Genomic DNA, 25,757 nt, shown 5'->3' with positions numbered 1-25,757 from the left:
ACTAAAACAAACTACCCACAGAAGATATTAAGCACATGCAAATGATTGAATTCAGAGTTGGTTTTCATAAATTTTACTTACGACTTCAATGCAGTTTCGAATTGCCTTGAAAAAAACCATTTGTTTCTCTACTGATATCACCCAGGCACGCTTTTATGAGGGTAGCACTCTTCACAATTTGAACAATTAACTCATACTTTTTGTTTACTTTTTCTTTGAAGAGTTAAGCTGTCAGCCACACCTCGGGCAAAAATATGAAGATTTAAGGTCTGAGGATTTTGGTGTCCAAGAAATGAGGTCATTCCTATGAATCCATCTTCTGCAGATTGTCAGTTTAGATGATGACACCAGATGACTTCAGTGTCTTGCTGGAACATACGCATCCTTCAGACAGAGGAATGCCATCCAGTAATGGCAGAAGCTTGTTTTTAAGAAAGTCTAGATAACAGATGTTGTGGCAGCACGACAGACACATATCAATTTATACAGTCATACCACACCAAACATTTACAGAGAAGAGTTCTTGAAATGTGATTCTACAAAGGCATGTGGGTTTTTGTTGGAACACCAGTCTGAGTTACGGATGTTATTGAGACTGTCACGAGTGAAAGTAGCTTCATCAGTAAACAGTATGAGTGGGAGCACTGAGCAATTTGCAATCAGCAAATAACAAAAGTCCAATCATCTATCATCTCCCTCTTGAAGCTATTTGATCTATGGCAAATAATCAGAGCAGAGGCCATGCATGTGTAATGTCCAACATATTATTGTACGTGTAGAAATTCTGAATGTGTTTGTTTGATGTACATTCAGAAGAAATGTGACTTCTGGGCTCTACGCCAGTCCCGTGCAGTTCAGTGAAACATGAGTAAACACCTTGTATCTAGTACTAGTTGACCGTGTTCTCTGCATACAGCTGCAGCATCTCCGTTACAAAATATGTACACAATATCATATCGGCATACTCAGCATTTGTAAATACACGTGGCATGCTAAATATTAAGTAAAATTGGCCACAAATCACAATAACAGTTCAGAAATTCAATTATATAATCTCAAGTACGACCTCACAACTGAACTTAAAAACAAAAATTGATCGCCGATAAATACACCCAAAGCAACTGGAATACTAGCACTTGAAAAACTCATTTCTGTACACTGTTGCATCTCTGTAACTATTAAAAATTAGACTCATGTTATATACCAGGTGTACCAGTATGAAATGAGCATTAAGATTCAAATGTATGGATAGGGAACATTTGTTGTGAACGAGTCTTAATTTTTTTTTGTTTGGTTGGTATGACATCTGTCAAAGATATTTAGTATACATCAAGTCATGGAACAAACAACATCATTTGTTTTCATCGTGTTAACAATGTCGAATTTTGTATCAGAAAGTGATGATTTGCGGTAAGCATTAATGTTTTCTTTCCATTTGAAAAAAAGTGCTGCAGAGTCGCATCGAATGCTTGTCGAGGCATATGGTGATCATGCTCTATTTGAAGCAACATGCAAAAGATGATTTCAATGGTTCAGAAATAATGATTTTGATGTAAGAAATGAAGAATGTGGAAGACCACCAAAAAAGTTCGAAGATGCCGAATTGCAAGCAATATTGGATGAAGATGATACTTTGAGGCAGAAGCAAATGACAGCAATGCTAAATGTTGCATAACAAACAATTTCTGACCGTTTGAAAGCCATGGGAAAAATCCAAAAGTGTGGAAAATGGGTGCCACATATGAACAATTGAATGAAAGGCAGATGGAAAACCGAAAAACCATTTATCAAATTTTGCTTCAAAGACATGAAAGAAAATCAACTTCGCATCGAATTGTTACTGGCAATGAAAAATAGATTTATTTTAAGAATCCTAAACGGGAAAAATCGTGGGTTAATCTTGGACAACCATCAACATCGACTGCAAAACCAGATCGATTTGGCAAGAAGACAATGCTGTGTGTTTGGTGGGATCAGAAAGGTGTGGTGTATCATGAGCTCCTAAAACCCGGTGAAACTGTGAATACTAATCGCTACAGTCAACAAATGATCAATTTGAACTATGCATTGATCGAAAAAAACCAGAATGGGCCAGAAGACATGGCAAAGTAATTTTTTTACACGACAATGCACCTGCACACAAAGCAAAACTGGTTAAGGATACAATCAAAACACTTGGCTGGGAGCTGCTACCCTACCCGCCGTATTCACCAGACTTGGCCCCTTCCGACTACCATTTGTTTTCATCAATGGGACACACATTGGCTGAGGAACACTTCGATTCCTACAAAGAAGATGAACATTTCTATTGGCGTGGTCTCCACAAATTGCCAGAACGGTGGTCAAAATGTATAGAAAGCAATGGTCAGTACATTGAATAAAATGTTTTTACTTTTCAATTAAAAATTAGTGTTTCATTTTCACAAAAAAATGCTCATTTCATACCGGTACATCTGGTAGAATGCTTTGATGAATTAATCTATGTTACCATCTCCCAAAATGTTCACTAGTTCTCCTGAAACAACCAATAGAGCAAGATGACACAGTGATTAGTACACTGGATTCATATTCAGGGGATGGTGGTTCAAACATGTGTCATTACATTAAACCCAATCTTCCTTTGTGAAACACTCTGCATAAAGTAACCCAAAAGCTATATTCATAATTATTGGTAGAAGTAGATTTGCACTAGGCATAATTGGTTGTTGTTATACTTTACAGAAGTATCTTGCAATGCCCATCTTGCTTATTAATATATAATTTTACTTGTTTCACGTCAATGAAGGCTCTCCTTCATTACAGGGTTTACGGACCACAATGTGTGAATGAATGGGAAATATTGTGAAAGTAGACTGTAGCTTTAACTGTGTTTGTGAGTACAGGGATGTTGGTTTTAGTTATTTATTGTGCCATTTACTGTAAAACTTATTCCCTAATAAAAAGTTATATGATGAAATTTTTAAGTTATGTCTCTTGTTCCATGATATTGTGAAAAGAATAGATAGCTGCTCATCATAAACATGACACATTGGGTTACAGACAGGTGCAACAAAGAGACGGTTACACATTGAAAACACATACACAGTCACACATACGTCATCCACACATGACTGCTGTCTGTGGGCCGTGCAGCTATAATGCAACTCTCACATTGAACAAAATCAGAGTGGTGTGGGGAAGCCGGAGGAATAGCAAGGGACAGGTAGGAGGGGGGGGGGGGGGGCAGGGAGAGGAGTACTGTCTGGAAGAGAGTGCAGGGACTAGATGGCAGGCAGACAAGGTTGTCAGCTGCAGTGTTGGGAAGCTGTGAAGTGGGGGGGGGGGGGGGGGGGGGGGAAGGAGAGAGGAAGACGGAGGCCAGGCCACCTGTGAAATCAGCCATGTGATATATCAGTTCTACTGCAATCATTTCACAGCATATTTTATTGGTATGACTACCAATTAGTTGTCCACCAGGTTGAACAGCCACTGCCAAACTATGGCCAAGAGCAAAGTGGACCATCCTGTGGCATAACATGCAGCTGAACATAACATGCTTGATTTCAATGGCTGCTTCACAGCCTAGGCCATCTGGATCTTTCTCTCCATCTTCAGATTTCTGAAATGTGCAGATGGGCATTACTGTTGCTACACAAACTCTGCTCTCAAAATCATACCAGCTTCAACCTGCTGTAATGTACTGTCTCCACACCCTCCATTCAACAGTTTCTGCTCACTCTGTCCCATCACATGCTTCCGGTTCATGATCTCTCACCCCATGGTGCATTACTTTCTGCCAATGTGCCCAATGATCCTTACCCTCTCCCTCCTGCCCCTCTCCCCCACAGCTTCCCAATGCTGCAATTGGCAGTCTAATCATGTTGCCATGTAGTTCCTGCACACTCTGTCAGACAGTGCTCTTCTCTCTCCCCACCCCTCCTCTTTCCCACCCTACTCCTTATTGTTGCTGTTATTGTTGCTGTTATTCAACATGAGAGTTGTATTGTAGCTGCAGCATCTTGAGATAGCAGTCATGTATGCATAATGTGTGTGTGTGTGTCCTTGTCCTTTTTTTCTTTTCTGAAGAAGAATTTGGATGAAAGCTCAATGTCTTTTCGCTTTGCCTGTCTGAAACTCAGTGTGTCATTTCTATATAGAGAGTAGCAATCTACCTTTTTCATAATATTGTTGGTACTCCATCCTGGACTTTCCTTTGTTATATCTTGCTCCATAATTGTTGATACAGCTGTAACTTTAATATTTACTAATGTTTTTCTTGATGTGTATAACAGTAACTTTGTAAGCAGCACTTTACAGTGAACCTAGTCACCTCCCCTCCCTTTTTTTCCCTCCCCCTTATGGTCCTCTTTGTAGTTTGAAAATTCAATACATGTTTTGTGGCTATGATTCCCAAAAAACAATTCTACAATTCTATAGCTCAAGACTGAGAGTACATAGTATGTAACTGTGGAAACATGATGAAGACAATCTCATTCTTAAAATGTGTGTTCATCATTCCATTCAACTGATAGTCATTATTCATTGTTGGCAATTTTATACCTGTAAAATGATACAGGAAATTATTATATACATTTAAGTTGACAGAATTGTGTTCCTGAGCTATGTTAATGAGATTACTTTCATTGAGGTCTGTGTTAAGTTATGACATTTTGACCCACTGTGAAAGTCATTGAGGGTCCCATTTGCTATTTCACCAGGACTTCTTTCTGTGACTACAACATTGGCGCGATGTAAGTAACACATGGTGAAGTGGAGCCTGTAGCAATAATTCTTGACTCATTGTTTCTTACAGGCCATTGTTTTTTAATTATTTATATTAGTGAGCATTGTGTTTTTAATACATTTCCCAAAACATTTCAGTTGCAACAATTTTTTAATTTGCATTCCAGATTCAGTGTGGCGGAGCTCATTGGCAAGCCAAGATGAGCTTCAGGAGGTCATACAGTTGTTGTCTGTGCAACCTCAACAGGCAACACAACTGCATCATCCAAGTATGCACATGCCAGGTATAGTAAGATTCTAATAATTTGATCCTGTAGTAATAAACTTCAGTGTTTTACCGGCTGAAAAGATGCAAACCATATTTTCAGTTAGTATATTAACAGGCCAAATTTTGCACTGTATTTGGTTAAATTATTTTAATGATTGTCTCCATCTAGTGGTTATTGTTGTTGGCTGCTGATGCATAGTTGTTGGATTATTTGTGAACATCTCTGATTATTCTGGGGTAGCAACATTGATACTCCATTTGACAAAGTGGTATCAAGTAGGACGACATGTGCTAAGTGGGAACAACGGACATTTGTTTTTTTGTCATATTGATACACTATGCTATTGCCCTTCTTTGTGATAAACTTTCATTTTCAAGTATGCTGAGTTAAAAGCTTGCTCTATCTGTTGTTGAGATTTCATTGTAGCACTAAATGTTCAGCATCATACTCTTCACAAAATAAGAAAAGATTGTTCTCACTTGTCTTTTCATTCAATTTATGACGACTGACTTACCTACTAGACTTGTCATAGATGGATTTCAGGTTTTTAGCAGCAGCTGTTTTAAAGTGTTACATGGAAAATTTGTTCAGGAATTAAAGTTGATTCAGTTTTAAGTTGTCGTCATCAAGAGTTAGGTTATTATTAAAACATGTCTGCTTACAGTGTATGGTTATTAGATCTGTATCAAATTCTCTCTACATTTGCTTGATGTGTCATTGCAAAGAAAAAGAGAGGACACTCTGTCTCGCTCCATATATTATGGTTTCTTTCTCTGCCATCCATAAATGGAATCTGTGCTATTATTAGCCCTGTTTTATTTTCGTAGTGTGTTTTGGCATGATGCGTTCTGAGGAATATCTGTGGATTCAACCCTTAATAATTTTCTTGGGTTGTTCTAGGTGACTTGTTGTGAGATATAAATTTTTTGTAGATTGTCTGATAGTTAAGATTTTCAACATTGGTGATACACTCCCCCATGAGGCAAATGCTCAAATCTCCTGTGAGGCAACTAAGCCAGTAGCAGTTGTGCTGCCCTTCTTTTCATGTGGTTTATGTCTCCTGTACATGAATTCCGCATTTTTGAGTGTTATTCCACTGGAAGCCATACATATCTTTTATAAGAAATACTTTTCATAGACGAACTGGAGTTTTCTAATGACTTACAATTGAAAGTGTATGGTTGTTGCATTTCATACCACCACACATTTTTACTCCATATATTGCTATGAGTAGTAATTATTAATCAGTAATCTTATGGCCAATCTTTATTCATAAGGAATTACAAAATTCTAGATTTACTACATTAAGAACTATTCATTAGCCTTTGTATAGGATTGAAATTTATCAAAATTTGACTGATTATTGACAAAATTTGATCCAGCATTTCCTCAAAGATTGTTGTCATCTGCAAAAAGTCAGATTGAAATCAATACGGTCATAGAAGTTATTAATGTGCAACATAAACAGAGAAGGCTATATCACTCTCCCTAGGACACACATGGAATTAATTAACTTATGCACTTAATGCGGGTGACTGTTGGCTGATAATAGTGTGATTGATTCTGCATTGGCAAGGAATACTCATTTTATTCATAAACCTGCCTAATATTCTATACAAATCCATTATCAACCAGATAACACTTTCATATGTCAACTTTTTCATTGATAACACTTAACTTCATTTATCCTAAATCTCAGAAATTTCTTCCTCATTCATTTCACCATCAGTACTTCCACATTAATAGCTACCATCTGTTCCACACCAAAAAGTGCCTCCAACATAGCCAGACACATGTGGATGTACTCTGCTAGCTCTGCTTGCAGCAGAGTGTACATAGCCTCCCAGTATAGTCTCCCCCACTTTCTATACCAAATTCATATGGTACGTGAGGGGAAAAATTATTGGTACTTTTCTGTATGAGCCTGACTTTATCTGATGTTATCATTGTGACCATGGCACAGGTGGATACTGTCCTTGCAACGTATCCTCCTTTTCCACAACCCCCAGACTTGATTGTCATAGTCCTTGCCCCCCTACCTGTCTTTTGAGAGAAAAATAGACATTGTCTTTTCCACCTGTTGTCTCAGTGTTCCTTCTGACAGTGCCCTAACCTGCCACTGCACACCCTTACATGTTCCGACATAGCATAATCTCTCCTAATTCCCTCCAGTTCCAATTTAGCATAATCTCTCCTAATCCCCTCCAGTTCCAACATAGTGTAATCTCTCCTAATCCCCTCCAGTTCCAACATAGTGTAATCTTTCCTAATCCCCTCCAGTTTCATTTCTCCATCTCCTCACTCAACATCCCTTCCATTTCCCAGTTGCCAATCCTAGCCAAGATCGCTACTCGCCCCAGTCAGGTGGAAGCATTGTGAGACAACTGTGTGTGTGTGTGTGTGTGTGTGTGTGTGTGTGTTTATTAGCAATGAAAAATAACTTACTTTATCCACAAGCTAAGCAATTTTCCGTCTTTTCTACATGCCTTTCCACTGCTCAGCACCTCCTGTATTTGGTGAGTAGGGATCTATCCTTGTTTACATATTATTTTCTTTATTAGGTGTTGATGTGGTATTGAATTGAAAGTTTGTAGATAGTCAAGAAGCACTGAAGCCAACTGGCTTCCCCTGTCCATACAGTTCATACAGTATAACAGATAAACATTGCAAGTAAATGCCCAAGGTCATTGTTTACAAAATCTGTGCTATAACCATAGAGAACCATGTCAGAGCTCATGTTATGTGCTAGAATACGGCTACAAATAGAAATAGGTGATACAGAATGGTAATTCTTAGACTCAAGTTGTGCTGTGTTTGTAGATTTGCATGGTTTTTACTCTCATGGAAACATGGCCATTAAATAATTTTGCAAGGGATATACAGTAAATCATGATCAAAAGTGGAGTTAACTCAAATTTCTGCATTGAACCAGACAGACTATTAAGCACTGTGACCTTGTTAAATTTTAGAAATGTCAGTAGGTTTTCAACACTATATGCATTGATTGTTATATGACTCATCTTTGCAGTTGTACTTCAGATGAACGATGGCAGTATTCCATGATTTTCCTTTGTGCGAGAATTGCAAATGGAATTCAACATTTCAACTATAGTTATGCTATTGTGCCCTGTGCCATCAACAAATATTGTTTATTAATAGTTCTGCTACTGAAAGGCTTTACTTGTGACAAGGATATCGTAAGTTTTTGGGGTAGGCCCTATGACGGGATTTTACTGTGGTACTTACTAAAGGTTTCAGGCATTGCCCCACTAATAATCAGATTCATTTTTATTAAATATTGCCTAGTTTCCTTTTTTTAGTTCACATTGTGTCTATTGTGGAGCAGGTACATACCTGCTTGTTCTTCAAGGTACATATTTTGATAAAACTTGATCAGAAATTCATTTGATCGTCATCCAAACTTTCTTGACATGTTCATTGCCTGAAGTAAGTGATTCTGCTTCCTATTGCAGAGATAAGGTGATTTCCTCCTCCTTTAATACACTGAGTGTGTAGACTTTTCTATTTGTTTCTGTAATCCTTAGTTCCTTGAAGATTATTATTTTTACAACTCCATCACTTCCCCATATAGGATGAGAGGGTAATCTTATTGGGACCTATGTAAAAGGCAATACTGTTAGAAATCTGTCTGATTGATGTCTGACAAGTGAGTGTTGATGATTAAGTAAAAATTTGGGTGCTGACCAGTGTGTTGGCTAATGCATACACCAGCACATTTATTATGACCCCTGGTGCTGCTGTGCTTTGCTATCACCAGGTATAACACCACCTTCTCTGTGTCTGGTTGAACGTACAATATGTTAACTCTTTACTAGTGGTCGCCTTTAATAATAGCTATGAGCTAGACTTGTTAGTCAGTTTCGACTTGCTTTCTTGCTGTGCTCAGTAACTTCTTTTCCGAAGTGCGAGTGCTTCACTGGAAGAGAGCATGGTAATTGCCATCTTTAGCTATGTAAATTAATTTCAATAGCAACTATGGTTTAAGCACTGTATTTTCTCCCATAAACTTACACAATTACAACTCACAACCATATAACAATAACTGTTAATCTGTACATTCATCCAAAATCAGCCAATCTCTTTTGTGTCTTTACTACTATTGACATTCTTGGAGTGGTCTGCTTGTGTATTCTATGGCTTCCCCTCCAAAACACCTTCAGCTGGTAGCAGCATGGAATAGCACTCTCCAACAGCAAGTGGAGATGCCTGCTCACTGCTCAGGCTGCACATACAAGTAGCACCTTATCTCACTTGACGATGCATAAAGAGACATCTCTTGTTGGTGTACTGTTCTTACAAATCCATCTAAGCTATAAATAATTTCTGTATTTCATTCACACGGCTGTCTTCCATAATTTGAAGAGCCTATCTGTTTGCTATGGCCTTTCCCATGGAAATGTTAGGGAACATCACAGTTTTTGTACATGTGCTATAATCCATTCATCATAAGAATAAACCTGATGTAAACAAACACAAACGTGATGAGTGGTCAGAAGCTGTAGCACACGTACACTGGTGTTGTTACGCTGTTCGAAGTAGGTCCTACTAATGTATTAGATATCTTGAAGGTGGCAGGGGTTAAATACAGGGAGCGAAAGGCTATTTACAATTTGTACAGAAACCAGGTGGCAGTTATCACAGTCGAGGGGCATGAAAGGGAAGCAGTGGTTAGGAAGGGAGTGAGACAGGGTTGTAGCCTATCCCCGATGTTATTCAATCTGTATATTTAGCAGGCAGTAAAGGAAACAGAAGAAAAATTCGGATTAGGTATTAAAATCCATGGAGAAGAAACAAAATCTTTAAGGTTCGCCGATGACATTGTAATTCTGTAAGAGACAGCAAAGGACCTGGAAGAGCAGTTGAATGGAATGGACAGTGTCTTCAAAGGAGGATATAAGATGAACATCAACAAAAGCAAAATGAGGATAATGGAATGTAGTCGAGTTGGATAATGGAATGTAGTCGAATTAACTCGTGTGATGCTGAGGAAATTAGATTAGGAAATGAGACACTTAAAGTAGGAAACGAGTTTTGCTATTTGGGGAGCAAAATAACTGATGATGGTCGAAGTAGAGAGGATATAAATTGTAGACTGTCAATGGCAAAGAAAGCGTTTCTGAAGAAGAGAAATTTGTTAACATCGAGTATAGATTTAAGTGTCAGGAAGTCTTTTCTGAAAGTATTTGTATGGAGTGTAGCCACGTATGGAAGTGAAATGTGGACGATAAATAGTTTAGACAAAAAGAGAATAGAAGCTTTCGAAATGTGGTGCTACAGAAGAATGTTGAAGATTAGATGGGTAGATCACATAAGTAATGAGGAGGTATTGAATAGAATTGGGGAGAAGATAAATTTGTGGCACAACTTGACTAGAAGAAGGGATCAGTTGGTAGGACATATTCTGAGACATCAAGGGATCACCAATTTAGTATTGGAGGGTGGCACGGAGGGTAAAAATCGTAGAGGGAGACCAAGAGATGAATACACTAAACAGATTCGGACGGATGTAGGTTGCAGTAGGTACTGGGAGATGAAGATGCTTGCACAGGATAGAGTAGCATGGAGAGCTGCATCAAACCAGTCTCTGGACTGAAGACCACAACAAGAAGTTACTTTAGATGAAACTTTAAGATACGCAAATGTATTAACAGCCATCAGCGATTTCCTTAATCACGCTTCATCCACGTAGTTTTTATTTAAAAAACCGTGTACAATCACAGCCTCTGCAGTGTTGTGCTCTGATTGTCATGATGTTAATGTGCAGTATGAAAATGGCTGAGGTTGCTTTTTGATCTGCAGTGAAACACGCACATGGAACACGGTTAAAAAGTGCTGAGAAATAGGCTGTTCTTAATGTTTTTCATAAATTTATGGAGGTAATCAGCTTTGAAGGTTACGCAGCATTTTATATAGTGTAGTTGATAATCACAAACTGCATGTGCAGCACAGTCGGTAGCATAGTGGGATGTGAACGAATTGCGGTTTTTCGTGTATTGATGCAAATCTCCCCAGTGTCATTTTTTTTCTCATTCACTTTGAAATACCTACATCTCGTAATTATAAAACTCGTCATCATTTTGTATGAATAATGCTCGTCTTCTTGTTTATAATTACATATCGGGTGCGAAATTCCTGTTTCCATTTCAAATTCACATGCTTAATGCAACTATCATACTGCAACTAATGCACGCAGCTATTTCAAACGTCACTGCCTAACGCTGGCAGTAAGTAATACCTTCAGTGGCTTCAGTATTTAACTATACGGTGAAATCCTTCAGTACTCTCTTGTGTTACACACAGCTTATGCAGAAAAATTACCCTGTGGTTAAGTCAGGAATTTTCATCATCCTTGTTTTTAATTAAAATAGTACGTTAGCTCAAAATGATGATGTATTGCAGTTTTCATCTAGTCATTTAAGGAGCATATTGTTGAAGATTTGCAGTGTATTATTTCATTCTGTTTAAAAATTAAATGACATTCCAAGCTATATTGCTCCTCTGCTCGTCTCTTTTTACATGTGAACTGCAGCTGGCCATGTCACTGCAGGCTAGCTGTACCAGCTGACCGGCCAGTGCCATTCAAGTTAAATGCACTGGTAAAGCCATTGTCCCATATTACCGCTAAGTCGATGTGTGCGTGACCCACAGCACAACACGTACCCTTATTATTGTACTTGACAGTACTCGAGACAGCTTGTCTGCAGTCTCACATGAAACGGAAATCCAATGAGGTTCCAGCAAAAGTGGAAGAATACGTAGTGCAATGTTTACATCAGGTTTATTCTTATGATGAGCGGATCTGTCATGGAGCTGCAGTGTGAATTACTTTTCTTACAGCATTTTACATCTGATAAACAAACATGTTCCGGGAAAATCGGGAATACAGAAATACAAGTCGCTGAGGAATGAAATAAATAGGAAGTGCAGGGAAGCTAAGACGAAATGGCTGCAGGAAAAATGTGAAGACATCGAAAAAGATATGATTGTTGGAAGGACAGACTCAGCATACAGGAAAGTCAAAACAACCTTTTGTGACATTAAAAGCAACGGTGGTAACATTAAGAGTGCAACGGGAATTCCACTGTTAAATGCAGAGGAGAGAGCAGATAGGTGGAAAGAATAGATTGAAAGCCTGTATGAGGGTGAAGATTTGTCTAATGTGATAGAAGAAGAAACAGGAGTCGATTTAGAAAAGATTGGGGATCCAGTATTAGAATCGGAATTTAAAAGAGCTTTGAAGGACTTACGGTCAAATAAGGCAGAAGGGATAGATAATATTCCATCTGAATTTCTAAAATCATTGGGGGAAGTGGCAACAAAACGACTATTCATGTTGGTGTGTAGAATATATGAGTCTGGCGATATACCATCTGACTTTCAGAAAAGCATCATCCACACAATTCCGAAGACGGAAAGAGCTGACAAGTGCGAGAATTATCACACAATCAGCTTAACAGCTCATGCATCGAAGCTGCTTACAAGAATATACAGAAGAATGGAAAAGAAAATTGAGAATGCGCTAGGTGACGATCAGTTTGGCTTTAGGAAAAGTAAAGGGACGAGAGAGGCAATTCTGATGTTACGGCTAATAATGGAAGCAAGGCTAAAGAAAAATCAAGACACTTTCATAGGATTTGTCGACCTGGAAAAAGCATTCAACAATATAAAATGGTGCAAGCTGTTTGAGATTCTGAAAAAAGTAGGGGTAAGCTATAGGGAGAGATGGGTCATATACAATATGTACAACAACCAAGAGGGAATAATAAGAGTGGACGATCAAGAACGAAGTGCTCGTATTAAGAAGGGTGTAAGACAAGGCTGTAGCCTTTTGCCCCTGCTCTTCAATCTGTACATCGAGGAAGCAATGACAGAAATAAAAGAGAGGTTCAGGAGTGGAACTAAAATACAAGGTGAAAGGATATCAATGATACCGATTTGCTGATGACATTGCTATCCTGAGCGAAAGTGAAGAAGAATTAAATGGTCTGCTGAACGGAATGAACAGTCTAATGAGTACACAGTATGGTTTGAGAGTAAATCGGAGAAAGACGAAGGTAATGAGAAGTAGTAGAAATGAGAACAGCGAGAAACTTAACATCAGGATTGGTGGTCATGAAGTCAATGAAGTTAAGGAATTCTGCTACCTAGGCAGTAAAATAACCAGTGACGGACAGAGCAAGGAGGACATCAAAAGCAGACTCGCTATGGCAAAAAAGGCATTTCTGGCCAAGAGAAGTCTACTAATATCAAATACCGGCCTTAATTTGAGGAAGAAATTTCTGAGGATGTACGTCTGGAGTACAGCATTGTGTGGTAGTGAAACATGGACTGTGGGAAAACTGGAACAGAAGAGAGTCGAAGCATTTGAGATGTGGTGCTACAGACGAATGTTGAAAATTAGGTGGACTGATAAGGTAAGGAATGAGGAGGTTCTACGCACAATCGGAGAGGAAAGGAATATGTGGAAAACACTGATAAGGAGATGGGACAGGATGATAGGACATCTGCTAAGACATGAGGGAATGACTTCCATGGTACTAGAGGGAGCGGTAGAGGGCAAAAACTGTAGAGGAAGACAGAGATTGGAATACGTCAAGCAAATAATTGAGGATGTAGGTTGCAAGTGCTACTCTGAGATGAAGAGGTTAGCACAGGAAAGGAATTCGTGGCGGGCCGCATCAAACCAGTCCGTAGACGGATGACAAAAAAAAAAAAAAAAAAAAAAAAAAAAAAAATAGACTCTACCCATTAATATTTCTCTCTCTTGTCGTGGGATGTAGCAGGTTTTCCAATAAGTGCAATGTGTCTCACAGGCTCAGTTTCAATTTCAGTGGAAAATGGCACCTTGGACATATTGGTTAAGGGGGTGAGTGTAAATACCCCGAGTTCACCCTGACCCATGTCTTCCCTGTAAAGTGCCCCTAGTCCCACTACCATTGACATGCTTCTCACAGCCAAATGGATGAGTAATGGTAGAGCTTATAGTTTCTGTAGAGGAGATGATATCCACAGGGGGGGATAGTCCTTGAATTATATTTAGTATCTTGCTCCCACCATACCCATTTGCAGCAGCTTCCAGTTGCTTCACAGTAATCAGGATAATTTCCAGTTGCTTATGAATAGGAGTTAACTTATCTCTAGCCCACAATCGGCATTCACAGTGGGGCTGCTTTGTGCCTGGTGCAGTGTTTTACAGATCAGTAAGCAAATAACTTTAAGCATGCTGTTCCTCTTTTAATTTAATTTCTGGATATGGTATGCTACATGAATTACTAGTTTGCTTTAAAAATTGAAGTGACTTTTACCCAACAAAGAGATTTCTGTTTTATCAAGAGAAAAATGTGGGATAAAATTTACTGATTCCATTAAGCTACATGGGACTTTTTTTTTTTTAAAAAAAAAAGAACTTGAAAATAGTGAAAATGTATGATTAATGCAGACAGTATACACACATGTTGAAAGGAAAAACTAATTTTAGCATGACAAGATAGTTATATAGGGTGTTACAAAAAGGTACGGCCAAACTTTCAGGAAACATTCCTCACACACAAATAAAGAAAATATGTTATGTGGACATGTGTCCGGAAACGCTTAATTTCCATGTTAGAGCTCATTTTAGTTTCGTCAGTATGTTCTTCTGCCTACACTCAATGGAGCACGTTATCATGATTTCATACGGGATACTCTACCTGTGCTGCTAGAACATGTGCCTTTACAAGTACAACACAAAATGTGGTTCATGCACGATGGAGCTCCTGCAGTTTCAGTCGAAGTGCTCGTACGCTTCTCAACAACAGATTCGGTGACTGATGGATTGGTAGAGGCGGAACAATTCCATGGCCTCCACGCTCTCCTGACCTCAACCTTCTTGACTTTCATTTATGGGGGCATTTGAAAGCTCTTGTCTACGCAACCCCGGTACCAAATGTAGAGACTCTTCGTGCTCGTATTTTGGACGGCTGTGATACAATATGCCATTCTCCAGGGCTGCATCAGGGATTCCATGCGATGGAGGGTGGATGCGTGTACCCTCACTAACGAAGGACATTTTGAACATTTCCTGTAACAAAGTGTTTGAAGTCACGCTGGTACGTTCTGTTGCTGTGTGTTTCCATTCCATGATTAATGTGATTTGACGAGAAGTAATAAAATGAGCTCTAACGTGGAAAGTAAGCGTTTTCGGACACATGTCCACATAACATATTTTCTTTCTTTGTGTGTGAGGAATGTTTCTTGAAAGTTTGGCCGTACCTTTTTGTAAAACCCTGTATTACACACTTCAGTAACTGTAACTTGCAGGAATCAATTTGCTATGAGACATGTTATACATGACACTCATAACTTTTGATAATTTTCAAAAATGTCCATTTATGATGGGTTAAGCTAAAATGGTTTTAAGTTGTGTAGTCTATGAAAATAAGAAATGAACAAGATAGAATAATATACTAACGTGCAATGCATCATAAATTCAAGGCATATTTCCAGAGAGATTAAAATAGGCAATTATTAAACCATTTGTTAAAAGAAGACAGATGAGATTTCAATAAAATCTGTTTAATTGCTGATACAATTTTTGGAATATTTTGAGAAAATAATTTGCTCTGGAATGACTTCATGTTTAAGTAGTAATGTATAAACAGTGAATAATAATTTGAGTTTCAGAAAGATTAATCAACTAATAATGCTGTTTGCATATTCTCTCCATCTTTTACAAAAGTTAAATAATGAAATAGCTCCAGTTCACCTTTTAATGAGCTATCCAACACATTTGAATATTTAAATCACATATTGTTACAAAAGCAGACCTTTTAGGGAATTAACAGTGTTCCTAATGAATGGCTCTTGATATACTTTTTGAAAATCACTGCAGAAGACTGACTTTTCTGACTGTGCAGAAATCATTAATGGTGTTCTACAAAGTTCACTCTCAAGTCCATTGTTTTTTTCCTATTTGTAAACAAACTTCTGTTAGTTGCATGTCAACCAGAATTAGTTTTTTTTACGAATGATACAAATATTACAAAAAGCCCTAATGGACACTTGAAACAGAGAAAATTGTAAACAATCTGTGTGGAAGGGTTATTGAAAGGCAAACAGAACCTCCAAACTTTTGCAGTGTACATTTACAACTCACTTGCTTATCATTACTGATCTATTACTTTCTTGGTGAAACACTACTGTACACACTTCTCACTAGTCAATATACATTACATTTTCTAGCTTGCTTCAAAGTGATATTGAAATGATATATCTGACTGGCAGTGCAGGATGTAAATTCAGTGAAAACCTTCACTGGTTATATATATTCTTGGCTGCTTTCAAGCTAGCTTTTAAAGACTGAAGAGCTCTATTACAGTCTTTTATTCCTTTATTAGCTTGATCTCAAAATCACCTGGTTGGATTTAAAGGGGAAAGGGGGGGGGGGTTGAATTAGAATGATGGTGGCTTACATTCTCTAAATTGTATATGTGTATTTATTTTAGTTAGTCAGATTTTCTTTCAAATCCATCCAGAGTATAAATGAGCACATTGTTCAAAAAAGAAAAAAAACCTCTGTGGAGATTGTAGATCCCAAATACATCAAAAAGGTAAAACAGATTGGTGTAGGCTAAGGTAAAAAGAAAAACATGAAATAGATACTCACTATGGACAAGTGAATGTGTTCATGGGTGAGGAGAGAGCTGTGGATAACATCTTGAGGCTGTGGGAAATGAAAATGTAAGAGAAAATTGTACTGTGGGCTGTACAATGGTTCTGTGGTGCGGCGACATCTATTTGCACCAAGTAAGGTAGCGCAGTGGCTAGCTCACTGGGCTTGCATTCGGGAGGATGACGGTTCAATCCTGCATCCGGCCACCCTGATTTACGTTTTCTGTGATTTCCCTGAATCACCCTAGGTAAATGTCGGGATGGTTCCTTTGATAGGGCATGGTGACTTCCTTCCCTAATCCGAAGAGATGGATGACCTCGCTTTCAGGGCTCCTCTCCCAAACAACCCAACCCAACCCTTTATTTGCATGTTTGTAATCATTGTGTGTGGCTAAACGAACTTACCTCGTGAATATCCCATCAACCCAAAAAGTTTTGGGACTGGATTAATAAAAAATTGAGTAAAGTTAAGATGTGTTCTACATAGTCTCCCTCCATTGGACTACAATGCTCAGAACATTCCTAAACAATGTGAGACTGTCAAAACAAGTCTGTCTTTGAGATCTTGTTCAACTCACACATCACATTGCCTTGAATGTCACCTTTGTCATTAAAACATTGATCCTACATTTTGTCATTTTGTGGTAGGTTTGTATTGATTACACCAATTCTTGTCACTTCTGATGATTCTTTCCAGAAAATTCATCAAGTCACAACAGTGTCCATACATAGTTGTTTTTATTTAGGAGTTGAGGTGTGCGAGTCAAACTTTGCGCACACTTTCCTCTTCTTCGAAACATGCTGCAGAATGACTTTAACACTTGATTTAGAGATGATGCTCCACTGAAATTTGTATCTCTGTGATATTCACACACTATGGCTGCACATCCACTACTTAACACCGCCTGCTCACAACCAACTAGTTGAATGCACATCTGTTGTTTACAGTTATTAGTTCAAGCTGCCATGTAGTTATTGTGTTGATGTTGCTTATATGCCAGGAATAAAATTAGTCTCTGATCTTTTTGGGTGGATGATGTATCATCTGAAATGATGAGGGGAATGATTTTTGGAAAAAAGGTGATAGATTTAAAGATAAAATGAGGTGATTTGCTGCCTAAATAATGCTGAATTCTAGCTAAGATGCTACCCATCCTTCCACATTGATTTTCATATCTTCAGACTCTGCCAATCCCTATCCTTGAGTAACCTGATAGTTGAGAAACAAATCTTTATGGCACAGACATACCTGAAACACCTCTGCTCCTTTGGCAAAATACTGTTACCATGCAACCCCAACTACCCACATCCTATCCCCCAGACTGAAACCCTCTGTCTCCACCATCTGGAAGAACACTCCAGTAACCAAGCACCACCTCCAAAATTAAAATTATTTGAATTTACTGACATCATATTCCCCCATTGTAGTATCACTGCTTATCAATATCTGTCCTATTCCCCTCTCCCATGAACTCACTTTCCAACCGCTCACAGCACTGAGATCCTATGTTTTGCCTGCCATAATCTCCAAAACTCCCTCTCAGCATCCTACAAAATACAGAACCCAAACAAATCCAAAGCACTGTTGTCGATCTTTCTACCAAAAACTTCAATCCTATGCAAGTTTCAGTCCTACTCAAAGGTCTCACCTTTATTCTAATATTCAAGTCCAATTATTTAAACTCATCAGAGACCCATTATGCTTCTCCTGACGCATGCAGTGGAAGCACTTTTTTTCCAACAGTCACTCGAGCCAAACCAACACAAATCAAACATTCAGCCTTGCCTCTGCCAATTCATACCTCCGTCTGACCATGTCCCTCCCCTACTCCTACCTAACCATCCCTTGCTTACCTTCCAGGAGTTCCTTACCTCCAACTTCATCTCACCTTCCTTTCTGAAACCCCTTCTTGAAAACACAAACTTCTCAACAGAGAAAAGAAAAGCCATCCACAACCTCGAGGCAGACCCCTGATATAAACTTCCTCCCTGCAGACTAATGCTCCATGAACAACATCGATTATCTCACAGAAGACACCTATCTGTGTGACTCTCTTCCACCTACAAGCCCTACAGTACTGTTCCCATCCCAAAAGTCGAGCATGATCTAGAATCCCTACTCAAATGCTTGTGACTCATCCCAGATTCTCCCTTCAAATTCATATCCCTTCTCACCCCAATCACACCAGTTATTCGTGCTTCCCAAAATTCATAAAACCAACAATCCTGGTCCTGGACACACCATTGTAGAAGTTGGCTTTTGTTGACCAACACCTCCAATCAATTGCCCCTGGCCTAGCTTCTCCTGTCAAGAACAGGAATCACTTCCTTCATTAACTCTCAACCACCCCATTATGTCACCATATGGATACCTTTCCAGCACTGTTGACTCTGCCTCCCTATGCACCAACATCCTTATATCCATGACCTTACCCTTATTGAATACTACCTCTCCCAAAGTCATGTTGATTCCAGACTGTCACCTCATTCCTTATAGATTAACAAACTACATCCTTATACTTCTCTTTTGAGGGAAAGATAAACATAAAAAAATACATGGCACAGCTATGGGCACCCGCATGCACCCTCCTATGTCAACTTGTTTGTGGGCCATGTAAAAGAAACCTTCTCACACCACTTGTCTGCTACAGGTTTATTGATGATGTCTTCATGATCTGAACCCAGGTCCAAGAAACTCGAACGTCATTCCTCCACAGACACAACACTTTTTCTCCCACTCGTTTCACCAGTTACTCACCAGCCTAGTGTGCCACCTTCCTGGATGTTGACATCTGTCTCTCTGATGGCTCTGTGCAAACCTCCGACCCCATCAAATTTAGTGGCCATCAACAGTACCTGCATTTTGATAGGTGTCATCCCTCCCAAACCAAAAATGTGTACCATGTAACCTGACCATGAATGGGCAGTACATCTGCTTTGACAAGAAATCCCTTGCTTAATATGGTCTTACTACGACTTCACAGGCAGTAATTACTGCCCCCCTACCCAACCCTAGTCCACGAACAGATTTTCTGTGTTACGTCCACACAAACTCCCCTAATTCTTCAGCTGCACTCACAAACTTGATGCAACAGAGTATCCCCCTCACTACCATTTCCCCATACCGGAACAACTTAACCACATAATTTTCCAGGACTTCACCTACTTAACATAGTTCCTGGAAAAAGAGGAATATTCTGCCCACAATCCTTCCCATCTCTATGTAAATGGTTTGCCATTGTTGCATAAGTCATCCTCCACTTTGCCAGGGGGTCTCGCACCTCTTTTATGAGTACATGCTTGGCCAACACAGAGTTCCGGCCATTGCTGCACTACTTCCCTTTCTGCACTGCAGATCCATCCTTCTGCTTTTCTCATTCCTCTTCCCCCCCCCCCCCCCCCCCCCTGCCCCTTCCTTCTTGTTGGTTGGTCTTGTTGGTGCAGATCAGGCTTGGAGTCGGTTTATGATTTTGGACACACTATTATTATTGTTATTTCTTTCCTTTCTCAGATATTATGTCTGGTTAAAAATGGAAAGTGACGCGGACCTTGATCAAGTGTGACTTCCTTTTAACTGTATGGTATATGTTACATTGCATTTAGGAACTTTCGTGTAATTGAACATGTATCAATAATTACAGATTTCTGTAGTTGTATATATACGTTTGGATGTAGCTGTATTGCGTTGATGTACTGGTGGATATTGTGTGGTATGTCTCCTGTAGTTGATGGTATAATTGGTATAATGTCAACTTTATCCTGATGCCACATGTCCTTGACTTCCTCAGCCAGTTGGATGTATTTTTCAATTTTTTCTCCTGTTTTCTTCTGTATATTTGTTGTATTGGGTATGGATATTTCGATTAGTTGTGTTAATTTCTTCTTTTGGTGAGTATGATGTCAGGTTTGTTATGTGGTGTTGTGTTATCTGTTATAATGGTTCTGTTCCAGTATAATTTGTATTCATCATTCTCCAGTATATTTTGTGGTGCACACTTGTATGTGGGAACGTGTTGTTTTATTAGTTTATGTTGTGTGGCAAGTTGTTGATGTATTATTTTTGATACATTGTCATGTCTTCTGGGGTATTCTGTATTTGCTAGTATTGTACATCCACTTGTGATGTGATCCACTGTTTCTATTTGTTGTTTGCAAAGTCTGCATTTATCTGTTGTGGTATTGAGATCTTTAATAATATGCTTGCTGTAATATCTGGTGTTTATTGTTTGATCCTGTATTAAAATCATGAATCCTTCCGTCTCACTGTATACAGTATATTGCCCTTTCTTAGCCATATGTTGGATGCGTCTTGATCGATGTGTGGCTGTGTTAGATGATACGGGTGCTTGCCATGTAGTGTTTTCTTTTTCCAATTTACTTTCTTTGTATCTGTTGACATTATGTTATCTAAAGGGTTGTAGAAGTGGTTATGAAATTGCAATGGTGTAGCCGATGTATTTATATGAGTGATTGGTTTGTGTATTTTGCTAGTTTCTGCTCGTTCTATAAAGAATTTTCTTAAATTGTCTACCTGTCCATTATGTAGGTTTTTTATGTTGATAAATCCCCTTCCTCCTTCCTTTCAGCTTAATGTGAATCTTTCTGTTGCTGAATGTATGTGATGTATTCTATATGTATGGCATTGTGATTGTGTAAGTGTATTGAGTGCTTCTAGGCCTGTGTTACTCCATTTCACTACTCCAAATGAGTAGGTCAATATTGGTATAGCATAAGTATTTATAGCTTTTGTCTTGTTTCTTGCTGTCAATTCTGTTTTCAGTAATTTTGTTAGTCTTTCTCTACATTTTTCTTTCAGTATTTGTATTATCTATTCCTATTTTTTGTCTGTATCCTAGATATTTATAGGCATCTGTTTTATCCATCGCTTCTATGCAGTCACTGTGGTTATCCAGTATGTAATCTTCTTGTTTAGTGTGTTTTCCCTTGACTATGCTATTTTTCTTACATTTGTCTGTTCCAAAAGCCATATTTATATCATTGCTGAATACTTCTGTTATCTTTAGTAATTGGCTGAGTTGTTGTTTTGTTGCTGCCAGTAGTTTTAGATCATCCATGTATAGCAAATGTGTGATTTTGTGTGGGTATGTTCCAGTAATATTATATCCATAATTTGTATTATTTAGCATGTTGGATAGTGGGTTCAGAGCAAGGCAGAACCAGTAAGGACTTAATAAGTCTCCTTGGTATATTCCATGCTGAATCTGTATTTGCTGTGATGTGATATTATTTGAATTTGTTTGGATATTAAGTGTGGTTTTCCAATTTGTCATTACTATGTTTAGGAACTGTATCAATTTAGGATCTACTTTGTATATTTCCAATATTTGTAGTAACCATGAGTGGGATACACTATCAAAAGCTTTTTGGTAATCAGTGTATGCGTAGTGTAGCGACCTGTGTTTAGTTTTAGCCTGATTGTCACCTCTGCATCTATTATCAGTTGCTTTTTACACCCTCGTGCTCCTTTGCAACAGCCTTTTTGTTCTTCATTTATAATTTTGTTCTGTGTTGTATGTGTCATTAATTTCTGTGTAATGACTGAAGTTAATATTTTGTATATTGTTGGTAGGCATGTTATGGGGCGATATTTTGCTGGGTTTGCTGTATCTGCTTGATCTTTAGGTTTCAGACAAGTTATTCCATGTGTAAGTGTATCAGGGAATGTGTATGCGTCTGCAATGTAACTGTTAAATAATTTATATCTAAAAACAAAGATGATGTAACTTACCAAACTAAAGCTCTGGCATGTTGATAGACACACAAACAATCACAAACATACACACAAAATTCAAGCTTTCGCAACCAACGGTTGCTTCATCAGGAAAGAGGGAAGGAGAGGGAAAGACGAAAGGATGTGGATTTTAAGGGAGTGGGTAAGTAGTCATTCCAATGCTCTGAACAGGCGGTGTGGATGTGGGAGAGGAAAGATTGAGGACTTTTATTAAGGATAGGAGTTGACGGATGTGTTCGTTGTCTGAGTTGATGTGTAGGTGAAGGATTAGGTGGGTGAGGGCAATGGATTGTTCAGTTTGGAACTGGTGTAGGGACTAATGGAAAGAAGGGTTACAGCCAGAGGTGGGAACTTTAAGTGTGAGGCCTTTGGGGGTAATGCCAAATGTCAGACAACCCTGAGTAAATAAATTATGGGAGCATAATCTGGCTAGGATGAAGGCATGTTTGTGAAGGGAATGTAAATAAAACTTAATGGGGTCATTTTGAGGATGTTGTGAGGGTGACATGGTATTAGAAGGTGGAAAGTGTAACATGAGGCTGAAATGAAAATGAAAAAAAAATATATGGGTAGAGATAAAGGTGAACTAGAAAGCACCTGCAGATCTGGTGTGAAGAAAGTCGAAAAAGTGTTGGTTAAAGCTGAGCTATGTTGTTCCTGTGGTGAACTTGGGTTGGTAAACAATGATGTGCACAAAGGTTAGGTGGTTGTGTTGCCGCCAAAACACGTTAAAGGGTGGAGAAATTTGGGAAAATTTTGAAAAAAACTGCGTGTAAATGTATTAAAAGGAGTGGTTTTGTGGTGGCAGATTATGAAAATGAAGCTAACAATTGTCTGATGAAGAAATAATGACGTTAAAACTTGTGGGAAGCGGCTAAAAATGATCAGTGATGTGGGAAAAACGGAAATGGAAATAAAGCGAAACTTGTTAGAACTATCCGAAATGGTCGTTTAATAGGTGAAAGGAACTGTTTGTGAACTGGAAACAATGGATTTTATAGCAGCGGTAGTGTTGAAAGCGGAAAAAAATTTTTTGGTTATGGTTTGGAAGTGGGTTACGTATTATTGAGTACCACTTTTGTGGTTCTTCTGTGGGAGGTTCTGGGTTTGAGGGGATGAGGAAGTGGCTCTGGTAATTTGCTTCTGTACCAGGTCGGGAGGGTAGTTGCGGGATGCGAAAGCTCTAGTACCTTCCGCCGCAGAAGTCGAACACGCGGCAGAACAAATGGACGTGGTCAGCCCATAAAGGGCTCCGCCTCCGCGGCGGCTATTTCGCGCAGCGGCTCTCGCGCAGCGAGGGCACCACCGCTAAGCCATGTGCAGACAGTATATAGGGACCCACTCTGCTCTAGTCCAGCCAGTCTGGTACTCGCTCTGGATTTCGTTTCTATCTCGGCGGTACTGCGTTCTGGTCGTTGCTTGTTGTTGACATTTGTGTGACTCTGGTTCCGAGTGGATTTACGTTTGGTGTTGTGGTTTCCACAAGCCTCCGTTGTTTATCTCTTCCGTGTTGTGTCGCTCATAGTCGGTGGTGGTCAGTTGTTGTTAGTTGTCGTTGGTCTGTCGTCCGACTCATCCTGTGTTTACCTGGTGTGCATGCTCCACCGCCCGCAGCTTCCCCGCCTGGCGGCTCCGATCCACAGCCCAAGGCATTCCCGCTGTTGGTTGTGGTTACTACAAAAGCTGTTTGCAGGTTGTTGGTGTAATGGTTCAGGGATTCCGGACTGGAGCAGATTCATTTGCCACGAAAACCTAGGCTGTAGGGAAGGGACGGTTTGATGTGGAATGGGTGGCAGCTGTCATAATGGAGGTACTGTTGCTTGTTGGTGGGTTTGATGTGGATGGATGTGTGAAGCTGGCCATTGGACAGATGGAGATCAACGTCAAGGAAAGTGGCATGGGATTTGGAATAGGACCAGGTGAATCTGATGGAACCAAAGGAGTTGAGGTTGGAGAGGAAATTCTGGAGTTCTTCTTCACTGTGAGTCCAGATCATGAAGATGTCATCAATAAATCTGTACCAAACTTTGGGTTGGCAGGCCTGGGTAACCAAGAAGGCTTCCTCTAAGCGACCCATAAATAGGTTGGCATACGAGGGGGCCATCCTGGTACCCATGGCTGTTCCCTTTAATTGTTGGTATGTCTGGCCTTTGAAAGTGAAGAAGTTGTGAGTCAGGATGAAGCTGGCTAAGGTAATGAGGAAAGAGGATTTAGGTAGGGTGGCTGGTGATCGGCGTGAAAGGAAGTGCTCCATCGCAGCGAGGCCCTGGACGTGTGGAATATTTGTGTATAAGGAAGTGGCATCAATGGTTACAAGGATGGTTTCCGGGGGTAACAAACTGGGTAAGGATTCCAGGCGTTCGAGAAAGTGGTTGGTGTCTGTGATGAAGGATGGGAGACTGCATGTAATGGATTGAAGGTGTTGATCTACGTAGGCAGAGATACGTTCTGTGGTGGCTTGGTAACCAGCTACAATGGGGTGCCCGGGATGATAGGTTTGTGAATTTTAGGAAGTAGGTAGAAGGTAGGGGTGCGGGGTGTCGGTGGGGGTCAGGAGGTTGATGGAGTCAGGTGAAAGGTTTTGTAGGGGGCCTAAGATTCTGAGGATTCCTTGAAGCTCCGCCTGGACATCAGGAATGGGATTACCTTGGCAAACTTCGTATGTAGTGTTGTCTGAAAGCTGACGCAGTCCCTCAGCCACATACTCCCGATGATCAAGTACCACGGTCGTGGAACCCTTGTCCGCTGAAAGAATGACGATGGATCTGTCAGCCTTCAGATCACGGATAGCCTGGGCTTCAGCAGTGGTGATGTTGGGAGTAGGATTAAGGTTTTTTAAGGAGGACTGAGAGGCAAGGCTGGAAGTGAGAAATTCCTGGAAGGTTTGGAGAGGGTGATTTTGAGGAAGAGGAGGTGGGTCCCGCTGTGATGGAGGACGGAACTGTTCCAGGCAGGGTTCAATTTGGATAGTGTGTTGGGGAGTTGGATCATTAGGAGTAGGATTAATAATTTAGTTAGATGCGAATGTGCTGAGGTGAACTTCTGTAGCCAGAAATTTGGTATTTTATCTTTTCCAGGGGCTTTCCAATTGTGCGTAGAATTAATTGCTCGGGTGACTTCATGTTGCAAAATTATCATGTCAGGCATTTGTGGTATCATCTTGTATGTGTCTGTTTCTGCTTGTATCCACCGTGCATGCCTGTTATGTTTGGTGGATTGTCTATTTTAATGTGTATGTTATCTATTGTCTGGTAAAATTTCTTTTGGTTTGTGTTGAATGTTTGGTTTTGTTTCCTTCTATCTTCACTTTTTTGGTATCTTCTAAGCTGTTTGGCCAATGCTTG

General features: G+C 39.6%; 1 protein-coding gene across 1 annotated transcript in view; it reads left to right on the top strand.

The window, feature by feature from the left end:
• The first annotated feature begins 4,882 nt into the window (after nucleotides 1-4,882).
• Nucleotides 4,883-25,757, top strand: part of LOC124795507 — a 131,387-nt gene continuing 110,512 nt past the window's right edge. The window contains exon 1 of the mRNA XM_047259568.1: nucleotides 4,883-5,006. Within this exon, the coding sequence (XP_047115524.1) occupies nucleotides 4,994-5,006 (13 nt within the window). The 5' untranslated portion in view covers nucleotides 4,883-4,993. The remainder of the gene's footprint in view (nucleotides 5,007-25,757) is intronic.

Source organism: Schistocerca piceifrons, chromosome 4 (assembly GCF_021461385.2).
Source record: "Schistocerca piceifrons isolate TAMUIC-IGC-003096 chromosome 4, iqSchPice1.1, whole genome shotgun sequence".
NCBI lineage: Eukaryota > Metazoa > Arthropoda > Insecta > Orthoptera > Acrididae > Schistocerca > Schistocerca piceifrons.
Note: the sequence above shows the minus strand (reverse complement) of the source record. Positions and strands in the feature narration are given on the sequence as shown.